This window comes from Nasonia vitripennis, assembly GCF_009193385.2.
Source record: "Nasonia vitripennis strain AsymCx chromosome 1 unlocalized genomic scaffold, Nvit_psr_1.1 chr1_random0009, whole genome shotgun sequence".
Taxonomy (NCBI): domain Eukaryota; kingdom Metazoa; phylum Arthropoda; class Insecta; order Hymenoptera; family Pteromalidae; genus Nasonia; species Nasonia vitripennis.
The window spans coordinates 1,276,457-1,295,658 of NW_022279596.1; the positions used below are offsets into that span (position 1 = coordinate 1,276,457).

At 35.2% G+C, this 19,202-nt stretch overlaps 1 protein-coding gene and 1 long non-coding RNA gene across 4 annotated transcripts in view; both read left to right on the plus strand.

Annotated features, from left to right (window-relative positions):
- The window catches only part of LOC116417840, a 38,277-nt gene extending 24,038 nt beyond the window's left edge, over positions 1–14,239 (plus strand). Inside the window, exons 2-5 of one of the 2 annotated variants that reach the window (XR_004228076.1) lie at positions 11,345–11,420; positions 11,507–11,609; positions 11,689–12,318; positions 13,988–14,239. This is a non-coding gene — a long non-coding RNA (uncharacterized LOC116417840). Of the gene's footprint in view, positions 1–11,344; positions 11,421–11,506; positions 12,319–13,987 lie in introns of both variants that reach the window. The other variant, XR_004228075.1, reaches the window with a different exon arrangement.
- Positions 14,240–15,150: 911 nt separating this feature from the next.
- LOC116417836 lies at positions 15,151–16,571 on the plus strand. Of its 2 annotated transcripts, none has more exons than XM_031932964.1 (6): positions 15,151–15,173; positions 15,349–15,453; positions 15,679–15,831; positions 16,134–16,185; positions 16,271–16,333; positions 16,407–16,571. In XM_031932964.1, the coding sequence occupies exons 2-6, from the start codon at positions 15,442–15,444 to the stop codon at positions 16,520–16,522; spliced, it is 396 nt and encodes a 131-aa protein (XP_031788824.1). In that variant the 5' UTR covers positions 15,151–15,173; positions 15,349–15,441; the 3' UTR covers positions 16,523–16,571. The 2 variants fall into 2 exon arrangements, with proteins under 2 accessions (XP_031788824.1, XP_031788825.1); XM_031932965.1 differs by having other exon boundaries at positions 15,349–15,447.
- The last annotated feature ends 2,631 nt before the right edge of the window (positions 16,572–19,202 follow it).

Sequence of the window (19,202 nt, forward strand, 5' to 3'; positions counted from 1 at the left end):
GACGGTCAGCAATTCGGAAAGCGCATGCGCATTCACAAAACAGACAATTTTAAAAATTCAAATTTTTTGAGGTTAAGATTAACAGGTGTATAAAAATACTGCTTGAAATAATTTTTCTTATTAAGCAATCTAATTTTTTCAGTTTTTTATAAGTATGTATGAGTGGCCAAAAGAGAAATAGCATGTTGCTCTACTGCTTACTTCGTCTATTATAGTTTATTCTTATGTTGTACTTTGAAAAGGCGGTCTTCAAAGTTATTTCGTGTACATGCGTATAATGTTTATACATCCTATTTGTTAATTTATGATATTACAAGAATGAAGAAAAAAGCATATACATTGTTTGTTCGCATTGTTACTTTGGCCCTCTTACACTTTTACAAAAGTCATGTATTAATTATGTTCATTTAATGGTAGTATGAAATGAGTCATTGAACATAGTTGCATAGTTTTTAAGGCAATTGAAATTATTTTATTACTGAACTACGACTATCATTGAAGACCGTCTTTTCAAAACAACATAAAAATAAACTATAATAGACGGAGTAAGCAGTAGAGCAACATACCTTTTTTAAGAATAAGAAAAATTATTTCAAATAGTATTTACATACACCTGTTAATCTTAACTTCAACAAAATTTGAATTTTTGAAATCGTCTGCTTTTTGAATGCGCATCCCTATAAACACTGGCGGACTTTTGAACATCTAAAAACTTATCTTTCTTGAGAGCTCTGTAAGAATTTCCAAAAGACATCAAAAAGATGCCTTTTAGTTAGCTCAATGAAATTTGGAATATCTTATTACCCATCTTTCGGAAGACTACTTTAAGATTTTCAAAAAGTTTTCAAATTGATAGCTTTTAGATAATATAAAAGTGTCAACAAGCTTTTTAGATATCTTATAAATTACTTTTTTAAAGATTACTTTGAGAATTTCTTAAAGTTATCAACTTGACGTCTTTTTTGAAGATACGTTTTGCTGCACCAAAATAGTAATCATTAAAAATGACTTTTAGAATACTTTTTGACATTTCGTTTAAGACTTCTTATGTAGGAAAAAATTTCAGAAATATTTGTGGCGTGCAGGATAGGTGAAGTCTTATGGTAGTGAAAATAAAAATAACTGAGACACCAGAATTAATGGAATTAATCTTAACTAGCGTTTATTACGAAAAAAGTAAAGAAAAATGCGTAAGTATAAAAAATGGAGTACGTGGTGCTCGCTCGGGCGTTCGTTCGGAACTGAGTCCCGACGTTGTTCTTTCCCCTCTCCATTTGCCAGTAGTTTTTTCTAGCGACGCTAGGTGCGCGATATACGCCAATACTACACCTCGAACACGCGATGACTATCTAGCCTCGGCACCTTACAATTGCGTAAATGACAAAAAAATAAGGAAAACAAAAAATTATAATGATTTTTATAAACCCCACAATATTCTTTATAAGAGCGTTTAAAGATTGCTTTGAAGTAATGATATTAGAGATCTTTTAGATATGTTGGGTATGACAAAATTTGAAATACATTCATAGTTTTCTAAAAGTTGTCTAGTTGACGTCTTCTTTCCACCATGTTTCCTGTCTTGCGGACGTCAAAGTAATTCTAATAAATGATACCTTAAAGAGCGCCTAAACAAGATGACTGTAAGTCTCAAGAAAAGCTGTCAAAAAGTTGTATGCTAATATACCTAAAATTTGTATACAAAATCTCTTCTGAAAGTGTACAAAAAGTGTGCAGAAAGATATCTCCGGGTGAAAAAAGTGACTATCGTGGACCTGCCGCCAGCGTATCAAATTTTGCTTGTAGACAGTTACACAGAAACTACCATCTCTAGCACATTGTATTTCTGGTTTCCAGTGTATTTTTACTTGAAGAAAGTGATAAGTATTTTAGCTTTTTTGTCAATGCATTAATTAGAATTTTGACTTTTAACAGTTGTGAGAGATTTTGAGACCGATACCTGTTTTTCTATTTTTACATGTTTTATCACTGTTACAATGCCGCTACCCTAAGCGGGTCTTGGGCGTTGTCGTCCAGATCGGACGGGTGGGTGCCTATCACCACTACACAGCGCGTCCTTAGGTTGCGGATAGAGGAACAGCCCCTGAGAAAGAGGTTAGCTGCGAATAAATTGAATAAGCAGCCGCGGACAGCCGATAGGAACAGGCGTGGGTGTGATGAGCCCACACTGTCGAACGCATTCATCTAGAAACACTACGCAAGCACCACAACAACAAAAACACTTCACATTATCTCTTATCTCTCAATCTATCTCTTTCATCACACATTACAAAAATGGGCCAAAATCCTGCTGCCGAGGAGGATGCGGGAGCGATGACAACTGCCCCGAAAGGGGATGTGTAGAATGATTCGTCACCTGTTCTTACGCGGTAACGATGCCAGCGAAGGCGCGCTGCCTTGCAGGGGGGCGTTAGGATGCGAGAATGAAACCGTAGTGTGTCTGACGACGAATTGACACTGTCCTCGTCAAAGTCGGAAAGCTCTCATACTTAGTTCTAGAGAGGTATGGGGGTTATCACCTCTAGAACGGTGGACTCACCTGCGATCGGAACAGGATCCGAAGCGCGCGGGTTTAACATAACATCATGGCTCAAAAAAATCAAATCCGAACCAAAAGGGACTTAAGGGTCGGAACTTGGAATGTTCGCAGTCTATACAGAGCAGGTGCGTTTAAAGAACTCGTAAAGGAAGCTGATAGGTACAATCTAGATTTGGTAGCAATACAGGAATCGCGGTGGCCAGATGGCGGAGTACTAGCATCGGGTAACTTCACGTACCTGTATGGGGCCGGGAGTGGGGGATCTCTAGGCACCGGATTTCTCGTAAGCAAAAGCATCATACATTCGGTTAAAAGTTTCAAATCCGTCAATGATAGGCTCTCGTACATCATTATCGAAGGTGAATGGTATAGATATGTATTTATTAATGTACACTGTCCTACGGAGGACAAAGAAGAAGAAGCTAAGGATCTCTATTACGAAACTTTAGAGCAGGTAATCGGCCAGTTCGCGTCTTACGACACAAGAATAGTATTAGGCGATTTCAATGCTAAAATAGGTAGGGAGGAAATGTTTAGGCCTACTATAGGTAAGGAAAGCCTGCACGAAGCCAGCAATGATAACGGTATTAGGGTCATAAATTTCGCGGCGGCAAAAGATCTTATAATCAAAACTACGTGTTTTAAGCACAAGAACATACACAAGGCAACGTGGACATCGCCGGACGGGGCCACACAGAACCAAATTGATCATTTCCTCATTGAAAAAAGACGTCATACTAATGTTCTTGACGTAAGGGCTTACAGAGGGGCAGATAGCGACTCGGACCACTTCCTAGTAGTAGCCAAATTAAGAGCTAGACTAGTAGCGAATCAAAATAGTAAGCGAGCAAACAAGGTAGAAAGCTTCGATATTGAGAAACTACGAGATAGAACAGAGCGAATTAGGTACCAGATAGAAATTAATAACAGGTTTCAGGCACTTGAAGCAAACACATCGCCGGAGGGGAATGACGAACCGAATAGCTTATGGGTGCACATCGAAAAAACGATAAAAGAGGCCGCGAACAAAGTACTGGGTAAAAAGAAAAAGCCAAAGAGCAAACCATGGTTTGACGAAGAGTGCGAACTCTGGTTTGAAAGGCGCAAAAAGGCTAAATTAGATAGCTTACAAAATAGAAGCGATAGGACCGTAGAAGAGTATTCTAACGTAAGGAAACGGACGAGCGCGATCTACAGAAATAAGAAGCGGGAGTATCAAAAGAATCTTATTAGGAGAATAGAAACTAACAGTAAGGAAAATAACCCCCGCGAAATGTACAGAGGGATTAACGCCATCAGAAAGGGTTTTAGGAGTAGAGCGCAATTGATGAAGGACGAAAACGGGGACCTCGTAACAAATGACAACGAATTACTGTCGCTGTGGAAAAATTATTTCGATAAATTATTAAACGTGCACGAAAATAGCGAAGAATTAGGGGACGAAATTCACACTGCTGAACCCCACGTGAAGGAACCGAGCTACCAAGAAGTAGAGGCCGCGATTAAAAAACTAAAAAACAACAAAGCCGCGGGAAATGACTCTATACCAGCTGAGTTACTCAAATATGGGGGCGTCGAGCTCACTTTCAAAATCTATAAACTAGTATGTGCCATCTGGAAAAATGAAACAATACCCGAAAATTGGAAGGAATCTATCATTATACCGATTTTTAAAAAGGGGGATAAGACAGAATGCAATAACTATAGGGGTATTTCACTTTTAGCAACGTGCTACAAAGTTCTGTCAAACGTAATACAAGCTAGACTCACTCCATTCGCGGAAGATATAGTAGGAGATTATCAGTGCGGATTTCGGCGCAACAGATCGACGAGCGATCAAATGTTTACCATAAGACAGTTGTTAGAGAAAAAGTGGGAATTTTGCGAAACCATACACCAACTATTTATAGATTTTAAAAAAGCGTACGACTCTATTAAGCGAAGCAAAATGTATCAAATTCTAGTACTTCTCGGTGTACCGAAAAAACTCGTGAGATTAATTCAAATATGTCTGAACGGAAGCACGGGAAAGGTCCGAGTAGGCGGTAATGTATCAGAACCCTTCATGATACGCGATGGTTTAAAACAAGGGGATGGACTCTCTACGGTGCTGTTCAACTTAACGTTAGAATATGCCGTTAGAAAAATGCAGGTTAGCCAGATGGGCGCAACGCTTAATGGAACAACGCAGATACTAGGCTACGCAGATGATTTGGATATACTGGGGGATTGTAGGGAAACGGTAGCAAGAAACGCTGAAATCCTCATAAAAGCGGTGGAGTATACAGGGTTAGAAGTGCGTGAATCAAAAACAAAGTACATGATTGTGGATAAGCTAGGGATCTGCAGAGGGGAGGAAGATCTCAGAGTTGGGAATTTTACTTTTGAAAAGGTTAGCGAATTCAGGTATCTGGGTACGACCATAAATGATAGAAACGAGATTAATGTCGAAATAAATAAGAGACTCCATTCGGGTAATGCTTGCTTCTACGCCGTGAGTAATTTACTTAAGTCGAGGCTGTTGTCTAAAAACGTTAAAATAAGAATATACAGGACAATAATACTGCCGGTGGTTCTGTACGGGTGCGAAACGTGGGCCCTCACTAAGCAGGCGGACAACCGTTTTAGGGTATTTGAAAATAAAGTCTTGCGAAAAATATACGGTCCGCAGAAAGATGAGGAAACCGGGGAATGGAGGAGACTACACAATGATGAGTTACACAATCTGTACGCGTCACCAAATATTAACAGAATAATAAAATCGCGCAGTTTGGGATGGGCAGGGCACGTAGCGAGAATGGGAGACGACCGTACGGCAGCGCGTGTCATGAAGGGCAGGCCGATGGTAACGCGACCTCTAGGTAGACCTAGACGTAGATGGGAGGACAACGTAAAAGCGGATCTAGTAGAAATAGGACGGGTGGGTGTCGATCGGAGAGGTGCATCTTGGGTGGGGTTGACACAAGATAGGGCAGCGTGGAAGGCTTGCGTAGATGAGGCGATGAACTTTCGAGTTCCAAATGCCATGTAAAAAAAAAAAAAAACATGTTTTATCATTCGAAAACTAACAGGTCTAGAATGCTCATATTTTGCATATAGATTTCTTTTGTGATTGTGGAAAGATATTTAAAGAAAGTTGAATCAACGTTAACTGAAATACTTTTGTGTTCAACTACAACACTCATGATAATTATTTAGTCATATAGCATGAGTTTGCATTCACATCAGTGTCGGAGTCGAAATCAGAAGTTTTTCAGTTGAGGTCGATTCAACTTTAAATATCTTTTCACAATCACAGAATAAATCTATATGCAATGTATGAGCTCTTTAGACTTGTTAGTTTTTGAATGAGAATAAGTGCAAAAATGGAAAAACAGGTATCGGTCTCAAAATACCTCACAACTATTAAAAGTCAAAATTCTAATTAATACCTTGACAAAAAAGCCAAAACATTTATCACTTTCTCCATGTAAAAATACGCTGTAAACCAGAAATACAATGTGCTAGGGATAGTAGTTTCTGCGTAACTGGCTATAAGTAAAATTCGACCTGCTCAATTAAAAAATTCGCATGAGCCTTGATGTGAAAATATAAACAAAAACAGTTAAATCAGAATCATCTAGGTTACATATTTCTAGGTAACATAGTAAGTGGCAGTGTCATATTTTAGTTGTCTAGTAGCCTTTTTACAATTCAAAGAGCATTGTATAATGATAGACTTAAACTTACTGACTCGGATACTGAACTTTTCTTTAAATTCACCTCTCAAAGCTCATCGAGGGCGACTTTGGGCACAGAGACACAGTATAACTTCAAACTCTTTATTCTTTTAATTGAACTTCTCACTGACATTTCAAAAATAAACTAAATAATATTCACACACTTTATTACTACTTTAAATAGGGTTAGGGTGCCACTTTTCAATACACATGTTGTAATACTACACACTCTTGGTAATGATTAATTTTTACTAAAATTTCTTGTTAGTTATATTGCATATATTTTATCTGTTATCAAGGTTTCCACATTTCATTTTAAACACCTCAAACATTTCTACCAGGGTTATGAGTTATGACTGAGTTGAGGGTTATGAATTTAAAGCGGTTCTGATCTCGTTGCCTAGGCAACCAACCAGCAACCAATCAGAATCACGTATTAAATGCTTCACAACAAAGGCCATCATTTTTTTAAGAGAGGATATTAAGGTTTGATCAGGCGCGCAAGCGCACCAATGTCTCGTATTTGGACTATTGTTTTCTTTTTCCTGTATTATTTTTGTAAATAATTATATGGCTTTTTATTTATAAAGAAGTATTAACAGGTGTGTTCTTTCATAATGAATCGAATGAAATATGTATTTCTGTTCTAGGAAACCGCGATTGTGAACTGTAGTATGTGTGCATGTTTCGGGAAACGCGTCGGGCCTAAAAAGTTTTATTATTTCGCAAGTATAAGATTGATTTCGCAAGTAGTTAGAACAGGTAGCCTCGATCAGGGCGGTCGCTATGAAGCATTTCCTCCACGTAGATGTCCCGATCGTCTCTTCTTGTTCTAACCAATCGTTCACAACACAACGTTCTAGACCCGACGGCTCTCATGGATCGTGTATAATAGAGAGGTCCATCCAGCCCGATTACATAGGCAGAAATTTTAACGTTCGGAAAATCCTTCAAAACTTTTCTCATCCCAATCTAAGCTCCGTGTTCCAACCACTCGCGATTTAGCAAATCTGCAAAATTTAAATACACAGAAAATCCTTCATAGCGATTGGCCCGCATCGAGGCTACCTGTTCTAACCACACTATTCGAATTCTTGCGAAGAATAAAACTCCTTAGGCCCGACGCGTCTGCCGAAGCATGCACAAAGTTAACTACATAACCCTATTACGCCAACCAGTAGAACCTCAGCATTTTAATAATCTTTATAGCACAGTGTGGCTAAAATCCGCAAGTCTCGCCTATTCGTGACTAAAGTAGTCCTTATTTGCACCGTGAGGTTAGCGCACGAGCGTAGCGAGTGTGATGAACACGGTGCAAAAAAGGACTACTTTAGTCACAGATAGGCGTGACTTAACAGCGGATTTTAGCCACACTGTGCTATAAAATTTTATACGATACTCTTGACTTAAATGGTTCAGTTTTACACGGCGCTTAGCGCCCTCACTACGCTTGGTTGCTTACTGCGCCGTGTAAAAAAGAACCATTTAAGTCACACGTATCGTAATGTACTATCTTCGATACAATGTGCGTAAAATGCAGTTTTACGCACGCTCCGCGTGCGTTCAACTGCATTTTCCGCCCCCTGTCTCAAAAAATATCGTTCGATACGCATACTTTTTTTGATTCTATACTCGCGTGATTGTCACCCTCGCTTCGCTCAGGCGCCAAACCTCACACTCATGTAGAATCAACTTTTGCGCACTTGTATCGAAATATACTATTATTCAACATTATAGGTGTGGATAAGCGGGAACAGAACAAACTTTTCATGATACGGTAATTTGCACAATTTTGCTAAAATCTATTTACAAGAGTATGAGTGTAAATTCGCATTACAATATTTCACTACCTTAATATTTAGAGTGCTTGAATTAAAAGGATAAGAGTAAAAATGTCCGATTATGTCTAATGGTTTACCTATAATAAACTTCTCTTTGTCTTTATTTTCAACAAAATTCAAGCATTCGACGACAAAACCATTCTTTAATAAGACGCAATTACTTTTGCTATAGCTAATGTTTAAGTACAATGAGTTCCGTCTAAAAATTTGATATTGATTATCCCTAGCATGCGGCTGCAGTATAGGTCCGTTATGATACATTTTTAATAATACAGAAGTTTTGTTATTATCCATCGAATAGTTCTTACATGCTACAATCTCTCCCAACCTGCGATGTATTTGTTGCAAAGGTTTGTCTCCCTTTCTCACTAATTGTTTCATTTTTCTGATATAGGTTTCAAAACGAAAAGCACTGAAAGAGTCTATGCAGCCATATTCTCTTACATCTCCAACGAGATGTAAGAGATTATGAACGTTATGTGAAACGTTACTAGCATCGTACAAAATTTCATAAATTTGAACAAACTTATTCAAAAGATTGCCAGCATAATTTAAATAATAATCATCTAAACACAAAATGGGATTGACTAATATTGAAATAGACACGTGCAAAAGTAAAAAATGACTGTACAAATCTTCATTCAAAATGTCACGTAGAACTAAGGGGCCTGAGTATAACAGGAATTGCCGAAGCTCATGCGCCTTCCATAAACGTCGAACATTCTCAAATTTTCTTGGCTTTCTGCTAAAGTCAGATGGCATAAACATTTTTAGATTGACCAATCTGTCAGAAACTATTTTTCGCTGATTCTCAGACAATTTTACTCTCGTTCCCCCGCATAGCCAGTGTTCTATTAGTTTTAGCGTTACTCCTAAGCATACGAGATGCACATAGTCTAATGGAACATTTGTGACCAATCCAAAATTAGGAATATTAGTTACAATTGTTCGTTCACGCTGATATTCTTCGTCCATATAGCTATAATTTCTAAAATCTGCATCTGTTCTCAAATTAGCGATGGGACCAGAAAAACAAATTTTATTTAACCATTCTCCTTCTATTTGACACTTCGTACAACTGCAATATCCTGTGTGATATTTAATTTTCATGATATAAGCCTTTGCTGGGGCATCGCATATAAGAGCTCGTAATGTGATTTTGTACACTTTTCCATTACACGCAAAACCATGGTTAACCAAAAGTAATAATCCGCTCACAAACATTTTTAATAAAGTGTTACTATCGGAAGGCTTATCTTCTCCATGATAAATGCCCACTAATTCTACATCGTTCAACACTGTTTCGGAACATGAAATAATCCAAAGTCCTTTTTCTGAGGATTTCGCTAAAGGTGCACCGTCGATATTTACTAGTAACTGTATCGAATCAACGTTTATATTTTGTTCTATGAAGCTTAGCACAAAAATAGTTATAGCACGTTGCAACCCATAATGGCAGTACTGACCATTGTTCATTTGATGAAGTTCCGTAAATCTAAGTATTTTTAGTAGACTCCGAGCGTCTTTTGGGAATGATGTATTAATATGCTCCCTTAAAACGCTTAGTAGGCCATTAACAGCAATATGAGGAATAGTGTGAACATGTTTCAAACAAAAATTTCTGATTGAATCAATAAATCGTTCATCCTTTTCGTTTTCTTTTAACATTATCTCATCTTCATGTAAATTACTTTCAGAATCACTACTATCGTCACTATCATTAATATTTTGAAGAAAAAGCATTAATGGATTCACAACACATAAATTCTTATCATGTACATTATCAGATATTCGTGAGCACAATGTATGTTCGTTTGATTTTTCTATACTTGATTCTTTAGTACTTGAACTTGTAGCATTACCTTTTTGTCCAAAAATATTTAAATAAACTTCAAAATTTATATCATTTGCATAAGCATTAATATTCTTCACAATTTTATTACATTCGTCAGATTCTTCGCAATTATTTTCTAAGTTTTGATTGGCAAGGTCAAGATACTGTAAAAATTGAGCATTAACACCTTTTAATAAAGATGCTCTTCTTGCACTAATTAGTCAACGGATATCTTTTTGTATATGGTTCGCCGTAAGATTTTCTTGACATTTTAATGATAAATACCATGGAATCTATGCTCGTTTGCACAGTGGGCGATAAAAATGTATGCTAACAGTTGTCACAGAAAGACATCAAAAGTAATAGACGATACCATGTGATATAGAGATTACACAGGTGTAGTATTACAGGTGTACATTGAACATAACTGTAAAAAATTATATTTTATAATTATATTATAATTATTAATTATTCGTACCCACATAAACATGTAAAGTTTGAATAAAATTGTTAAATTTAGTCTAATTTAACCTTTATGTTCCGTTTTTTCAGTAGTTATCATATCTACCAAAAGAAGGAACTAAGGATAATTTTTGAAAACATTAGTAAATTATCAATTTTTATAAAAAAAGCTATATGGTATAACTATACTTCAGTGGAGTCAATGAATTTCAGTAACAGAAGTCTGTTTAGATCTGCTGACCAAATGCTAAAGACTAATACACGTTATTGATCTGGTTGACTACCGGAGCTTGTATTTAAAAGCTTGGTCAAGGATATTAACATCAGTTCCAGTGTATATCTAGGGATAAAAAAGGGAATTCAAATTAGTTGACAAAATATTCATAAATAATAAATGTATGAAAATAAATATAGTTCTTTCATGCCAACTTCTAAATGAAAAGTAATATTGTCTAATTGCCTTCCACGTATTTTATAAATGCACTGAGCAGCTACGCGTTGGATGATCCTCTATGCTGACTATAAGAAATTTTTCTCGCCCAATGTAAAAATGTTAGCTTTCTGACTAATGACACAACTGATATATTTAAATAAAAATAGTCGTGATAGGCTGTTTCTAACTATTCATAAAAGTATCTAGACAAAAATTAACACATCAAGCTTCATTACAAGAAATGAAATGAAATCAAAGAAGAGCACAAAATTCTATGTACCCTCGAGAGACTGTTTTTCATACGACTGCAACTTTTCTACTTATGTTGGATGCTCGTTTACACAGTGGGCGATAAAACTTTCTGCTAATAGTTGTCACAGAGAAACAGCTGGACATAGCCAGTTATATTATTGAATTATACTGTACTTGTGCAAGCAGAAACTTATAATTTCACTTTACCCTTATACTTATTTGCATATATGAACTTTCACTTTACAGTTTTATAAAATAGTTCAGCAATGAAGTACAAAGATACACGAATGGAAGTTAAAAGTATGTACATATACCTCTTAAGGTAAATGCAAGTTAAAATATTATAGTATCATCTATAATTCACACATGAATAAATCAGTACTTTATGTACATTATTTCTTTTAATAGGGCAGATCATGGAAGTTTTTTTTTGTCAGATATGCAACAGCAATATTTTCGACCAAATTATAGGTTAGGTTGAACATATTTACATAAAGTCTTCTGACAAAAAGTTTGTGCTTCATTTTAAAGATAATTCAAAGTTTTTGATGCAAAAAATACATGTATCAAATACGACATATACCTTTTAGTACTGGCTTCCACTTTTTGGTGAGTGGGTTTTGTTCTAGCAGGCTCTCTGAGAAGATGATTTATTTCGAAACGACAGTTACTATCGGAACTTCCCCGAGTATATACTATTTTTGCAAGAACGTACCTATAAACTTTCCACTAGTTCGTGGTATCAGCGTGGCGCTGTAGTCTATCTCGCTCCCAGTCTATATACCTAATGTATGGGACAGCCCGCCTACCGGTGTCAATCTGTCCACTTAGCGATCACAGTTTCCCAAAAGTCTCGTGAGAGTTTGAAGCGGTGTTCTTATAGCTCCTCCTTCAGCTTCTCCGCTCTTTGTTCGACACTCGCTCTCAAACGTGCCGGATTGGACCTCGTGTCAGGCTCGTGTGTCCGCCAAAATGGCCAAGGGAAATTCTTTGGAGAATCAAGGGACCTGGTATTTAACTGTTTTTACGGAAAGGGACGCAAGTAACGAAGAGAAAGAATCAGTAGAGGCCATCCCCGACTTCTGGATACTTGATGACAAGAAACATGCTGTATGGCCGCCATTTAAAAACGAACGAAAAATAATAAAAGCCATCGCATCCAGCAAAACTCCTGACGAGTTGGCTTCTTTATGAAGTGAAACAAATTTATTTAGATGTTGGTAAGTTTCCTTTACATTATCATTATACATAGTTTACGGTGTGTAGCCACGTGCTCGAGAAAAAAGGATAAATTACGCGGCGGTTATTTGACGATTCTAAGACCTGTTGATTCACAATGTAAATATAATCTTGCTGAAAAAAAGTGCATGACATTTTTTGCTGATTCTGTACAGATTTTCGCGATATTGTTGCTGCTCAATGCTTGCATGTCGTATTTATTTCTGGGCCTCGTACATTAAAAAAAAAACGAGGTAGGGCTTAATCTTCGGGTGCTCAGATTATACATTGTCTGCACAGTCTTTCAGCAAACCCGGAGAGCCCATTTCTTCGTCGAACACCGCGCGTTGCCAACGTATCTATACACAGACTTGGCGAGAGCGCCGAGCCGGGGACTGCCCGCTGCCGAGAGTCTAACCTCGGGATACGCTAGGTAGGGCTGCGGCGCGTTTTTGCCAACGTATCTATCGGTATACCGATACCGGCTACGCATGGTCTAAGTATATACGCATTGTTGTTCGGTATCGCCGTGACGATACCTACGGCTGCGTCCACAATTGAGCGTATACGTTAGGGTTTACAAGGGGTTTACGTAGAACATAACGTTTTGGGCAGTACTGCCAATCCACTATAGCAGACTGCAGTTGAAACGAAGGAACACACCTGCTCAAAATTTAACCTATAAAAATGTTTAAATTTGAATTGTATGGCAATAAATTGTAAAATTCTTTTTTCAAATAAAATTATAAAATGTTGTAAGAGAATGTATTATAATAAATTAGTTTCTGATTAAAAAAAAAGGTCTACCACTGTCTCAAAAAAGGAAAGGAGAATAAATAACGCACATTTCCAAATGAAAATTTTATTATTATAATTAGTTAAGTAGCATAGGCAATGATTGTATGATTATGTTTAGATTAGAGCATGTTTTATACAACTTAGCCCAAGTTTTTATCATCAAGAATATCGAATAGTAAAGAGTCATAGAGAACAATTAAACAAAACTGCCCATCGATACTTATTTGCAAGACATCAATTCAAAATGGCCTTTCTGAAGATTAAAGCAATATATTGTAAACCAAATTTAGTGTCAAAACTATGTTCAATTAATTATAAACTATATGCTGGACAAAATTTTAGCATGAGCAAAATTTCAAGTTATTTTAAAATAAAATACGTATGATTCGTCTTTCAGTTTGAAGCTATTAATCGCTTACTTATACAATGAAGAACATAATCATACAATCATTGCCTATGCTACTTAACTAATTATAATAATAAAATTTTCATTTGGAAATGTGCGTTATTTATTCTCCTTTCCTTTTTTGAGACAGTGGTAGACCTTTTTTTTTAATCAGAAACTAATTTATTATAATACATTCTCTTACAACATTTTATAATTTTATTTGAAAAAAGAATTTTACAATTTATTGCCATACAATTCAAATTTAAACATTTTTATAGGTTAAATTTTGTGCAGGTGTGTTCCTTCGTTTCAACTGCAGTCTGCTACAGTGGATTGGCAGTACTGCCCAAAACGTTATGTTCTACGTAAACCCCTTGTAAACCCTAACGTATACGCTCGGTTATACTAATACTCGGTTAAAAAAATGTATGAACTTAAATTATAAACCGTATCATTATCTCTTAATCTTTATTTTATTTTAAAAGCATGTACTTCATACGAAGAAGCTGCCAAAAAAGCGGAATTAGCAGAGGACACATCAGTTTTTAATGATGAAGATCAGAAACTACAGAACCCCAACAATCGCAAATTCTATAAAAGAAAGAAAGGTTCTAGCTCTGATGAAGATGAGGAAGAACAGCGAATACGTAATAAGAAGTTCAACATAGGAGAAAACTCTATTCCAACGTCCCCAACCTCACAGAAAGGCGATATTTACAATCTACCAGCACAAATCTTAACTGGTAATTTTCATAATTTTTTAATTAGTTTCTGAATTATTAATAAATAAAATGTAGATATTAGAAAGTGCCTTGTAATGTTTTAATGAAATTGGAATAATTATAAAATATAATTTCCATAAAGACTGTTGTTGTTAATTCAAAATTCTATTTGAAAATATTAATCGAGATATATTTTTTATTCATCAGAAACTGAAACTGATGGAATCAGCAATGGAGCTTTTAAAGATAATTATATGAAAGATGAAGCTTCTGATCACCTTTCTGATGCATCGATTTTAGAAGATACTCAAGAACCAATTATACAAGGTAAAATGAATGAAAGTTTATATTTTTATATAACCAAGAAATAAAGCCTATACATTTTCATAAAAAGTTTCATTGTATAACACGTTCTATTACTCACTATAAATTAATAAAGTTGTCGAATTTCAATAGGTATTGATAAAATTAGAGAAGATCAGGATGGAGCTATGTTTAGCTTTTTGTCTGCCTTAGAAGCCACAGCAAATGAAAGAGGAGAGTTACAAGGTAAATTAAACATTTCTTAATAAGAAAAATTAAAGTAAAATAAAACTTTCAAATTCAGTATGATTAATTGGTTGATGTATTGCATGTATTTATTTTTAGCACAAATAACAAAATGTTCATGAAACGAGTTAAATTGAATTCACAAATTTTGTTGATGATTCAGCTGTAGTTATTTTATTAGTTGGATTTGCTAATGCAGTTTTTATAAGTACAATCATAAAATAAAATGTGCGATAGAATAAAATTATGTTTAGCAGAAAATAATTAATATATTGTTTCCTTAGCTTCTAAATCAACTTCAACTAATGGCGAAGATGTATCAAAAATACAGCATCTAGAATATGACGAGGTGGACGGTATCTTTGTGTTAATTTCAACACCATCAAAAAATAATATTTTCGTAGGTTTTGCATTTTTTATATAATTCAAATTAAAGTACGAAAAAGTTGGGTATAATACTTTCTTATAATGTAAATTTATGTATCTTGAAAACCTAACGAATTAAACAAACCAAGTAAAATTATATTACATTGATTTTTATGTTAAAGAACTAACACCTTATTAATTACATGTAGATGATTCAAGGACACCTTTGAATTTAATGGAGCAGTTATCGTTAAAATCCATACCTAAGGAAAATCAAGAACAGACGAAGCAGACAGAAAACAATGAAAGTAATGGTATTAAATTAATATATTAAACAAACATATTACTAAGTTTAAAAAAATAATATATGAAAATATGTCGTATATTTGTGACTAAAAGCACTCTTTCATCCCCTATAGAGTTATGTCAAATATTTACATTTTGCTTATATAAGAAAAAGAATGATGGTTTTTTAAAAATTATTATTATTAGTATAAAGATGATTAATATAAAATTTTAAAACATCATAAATTTTGCAGATACCCACATTTCACCACTCACTCCATCAAAAGAATTTCAATTTTGGCTTGTCGCTAATACGAAGAAAGAGAATAAAGCTACAAGTTCTAGTACTAGATCGATTACTGTACCTGTCAATACTGGCAATGCTGTCCCTACGAATACTGTTGTCAGTAAGTCAAATTTGATACTCTAAAATCCACTGTTATTGTAATTATATTACGGCAAAGAAAAATAGATATAAGATTGGCAGATAAATTATACAGACATATTATTATTTATTGCTATTATTTTAGGGAGCATTTATTAGTACTCATTTAAAAGTATTAATTCTAGTTTTATTTCTTATTAATTGTCTATTTTGTAACTGATGCAGGAATATATGTTATATCCGACACGTTAAGTTTAATCTTTTGATTTTATTTTTTTTTTTTATTTTGAGAAATGTATATATAGAATTACTAATGTTATTCAGGTCAAAACAGAGAAACATTCAAACAAGAAATCTTCAGTATTCAGCAAAAGCGGTATATAAATTAAAACCAATTTAAAAATTAATTTTTCTTCAAAAAATCGATTTAATTTTAAAAATGCATTTGTAATCAATTGTAGGAATGCTATGGTTGGATGCGATCAACAGTTTGTCTGATAGAGAACTGCTCGTTAATTTAACACGTGAATAATCATAATATTACATTGCTAATCAATAATATTTTACACATTATTTTAAAAATTTATTACTTTTTAGTGTTGGTCCAAACAGTTATAACAAATAAATGCAGAGAAGAAATAAGTGGTTGTACGAAGTTCAGTAACTTCAAGGATAAGACTGATGAATTATTTGAGTTCGAAAGAACAATTTGATGTGTTCAATGATCATTTGAATTCAAACGAAGAATTCCAAATGAAATTTGTAAGTAAATATTGACAATGCTGTAAATTTTTATTTACGAGGCGTTATTGTAGCGTCTGCAATTTCCCATTTTTATTATTCTCCGTAAAATGTTATTCTTATAACTGCACAAAACTTTTATAAGTATTTTCAATGATTAATTATTATATCAATTTTTGTTATAGAAAAAATACTTCGATTCAATAGGCGGAAGTGATGGGCCCGCAGTTGCACGTTATACCCTGAAATTAATAATTACTGATCAGGTAGGAGATTTTTTATATTTATCATAATACATATTTCTTATTAATTTTAGCTGCTGCTATGCTAAGCCGTGAGAAAAATAAAGTAAAGGATATTAGAACAGCCGTTGGTAATTGGTTGAAGTCAAGCAAAGGAAGAAAGGACCCAAAGTAAATATCCAACATCTTTATCGTCGCAAAATCCTGAATATTTCATTATAGAACCTTACAAAATTATTTTAAACATATATAATATTTATAGGAAACTAGGAACAGCCAAAAAGAACGAACATAACAGAGACGAAAAACCCGAGGAACTAAATAAATTAAAGAAAAAATCAAGAAAATAAAAGTAAGACGTTGAACAAATATATATAGAAAAAAATTGAAATAATAGCATTAAAACTTTCAATAATTTATTACATTTTTGCAGGAAAGGCAAAGCATTACGACATGTCCATGAATCTTCAAGCAGCAACGAGACTTAACTATTTTTTTTTATTATTAAAAATATCTAAAAAATAAAAATTCTTTTTGTTTCGTTGTTCTTTTGAGTATAGGTTTCCACACAATTAATTTTATTATTAAATTAATCTGAATGGTGCTCTCTACTTTTATAAAACAAATATTATTAAATGTCTATCTTTTAATTAAATATTGAATTCTGTAGAATGTTGTAACAGCATTTTATTATTTTACGTGCACAATAAAACGTTCATTTTATATCTATTTTATGTTTTATAAACGTTTTTTTTTCCACAAAATTTATTCGAACCCCACAATTTGGTACGACGTAGAAAATACGTCATATAAGCGTTTAAAAAGATATTATTTATATACGTTTCATTGACGACGTAAAGACGTATTGATGAAACCCCCGTATAGTCTACGATTTAGTCGAAAGACGTTTCATAAACGTCTTTAAAAATACGTTTACTTTTCGTCTGTATTACGTGAATTATACATATTTATCACGTTAAAATTACGTTTTTTTACCGTTTCTAGAATAACGTATCCTAGGTGCGGACATTTTTCACGTTTATTCGACGTTTTTTAAACTTATTTTCTACCTGTTTAAAAAAACGTTTTTCGGTGTTTTTTTTAACGTTGTTTAAACTTATTTTCTACCTGTTTTAAAAAACGTTTTTCGGTGTTTTTTTTAACGTTGTTTAAACGTTTTTTAACGGCTGTGTGCTATCAGGGCTGCTACTCTTCGTTGTGAGCAACGATATAGATATGTAGCGTATATATTTTCGTATGGTCGAAAGTCTGGGTCACTTCCATGCGGGGAGAGTCGTACGACTACGTGTGCGAGGTGTCGTCGACTTGTCAATCACGGAACAGCTCGTAAAACGTTCATATTTTCCATCAGCGGGCTGGCAACGACGGAGAGTGGCGCGCCGGAAGTGTGTGTAGAAAAGCTTAATGTAGGTACATTTGTGTGCGTGTGCGTGTGCGTGTGCGCGAGCGCGCGTGCATATATACCTATGGGTCTACGCATGCACTCGTAGCACAGCCATAGATCACAAGACGGCTCGCAAAAAATGAAGCGGCGCCTGGCGAGCCTGCTACCGTATCGTCACTTGTCGGTCGCATCAGGAAGAGCGCCGATAGTCAACCGATGCCCGGCCCGCCCATCGCCGCAATTATAAATGCATTAAAACTGACCCGCGGCTCTATATATTTATGAGCTATGCTCATTTGAGATATCTACCTGAATATTGTACCTGTAACCAGTCCTCATGTCCTTAAGCTTCTCCGTACCTGCTATATGGGTAGTAAAGGCGCACATAAAAAAATCGACGCTCTGCTGCGCGGGCCATTTAAATCGAGTCAGCTTATGGGGGGGGGGGGGCAAACCGGTTCAATTCTCGTAGCCGCGACACTTTATTTCGCATACTTACAACATATTTCCGCTCGTAAATTCTTCCTCTTCATATTGCGTATATACCTACATTATACCTGCAAACCCGGCCGAACTGTCGTCTCGCATAGCTCGTACTGTAGCTCAAAAAGTGACAGAGGCTCGGTCGCCGCCCCGCCGCGCCTAAGGCACAACAGAATACTTACTACGATAGCCATGAATTTGGACAAGGTGAAATTAGATACCTGCGCACTCTTACACAGTCCGGGCTGCGTCCAGTACCTACATGTAGGTATAGTTATATATTATACGCGTCGCAAAAAATTCTCCCATTTAAACGGCACACACACACACACACACATCTGTAATCTGTTATAAGCGCGCTCGTACGAATACTTGTACATTATTTTAATAATAAGATGTGATATGGGCTTGATTCTGCTATTATAACTCCCACATCCATATTGATCGTTGTCTACTAAAGAGTTCAGCCATTGGTGTACAGATTTATGAAAGAATGTCATAAAAATGGTCCAATCAGTGGCA

Bases quoted from the DNA above. Each gene is read 5' to 3' on its own strand.
- LOC116417836 (XM_031932964.1), top strand. The intron at 16,186-16,270 runs GTATATAAATTA...AATCAATTGTAG, and splicing joins TTCAGTATTCAGCAAAAGCG to GAATGCTATGGTTGGATGCG. The intron at 16,334-16,406 runs GTGAATAATCAT...ATTACTTTTTAG, and splicing joins ACTGCTCGTTAATTTAACAC to TGTTGGTCCAAACAGTTATA.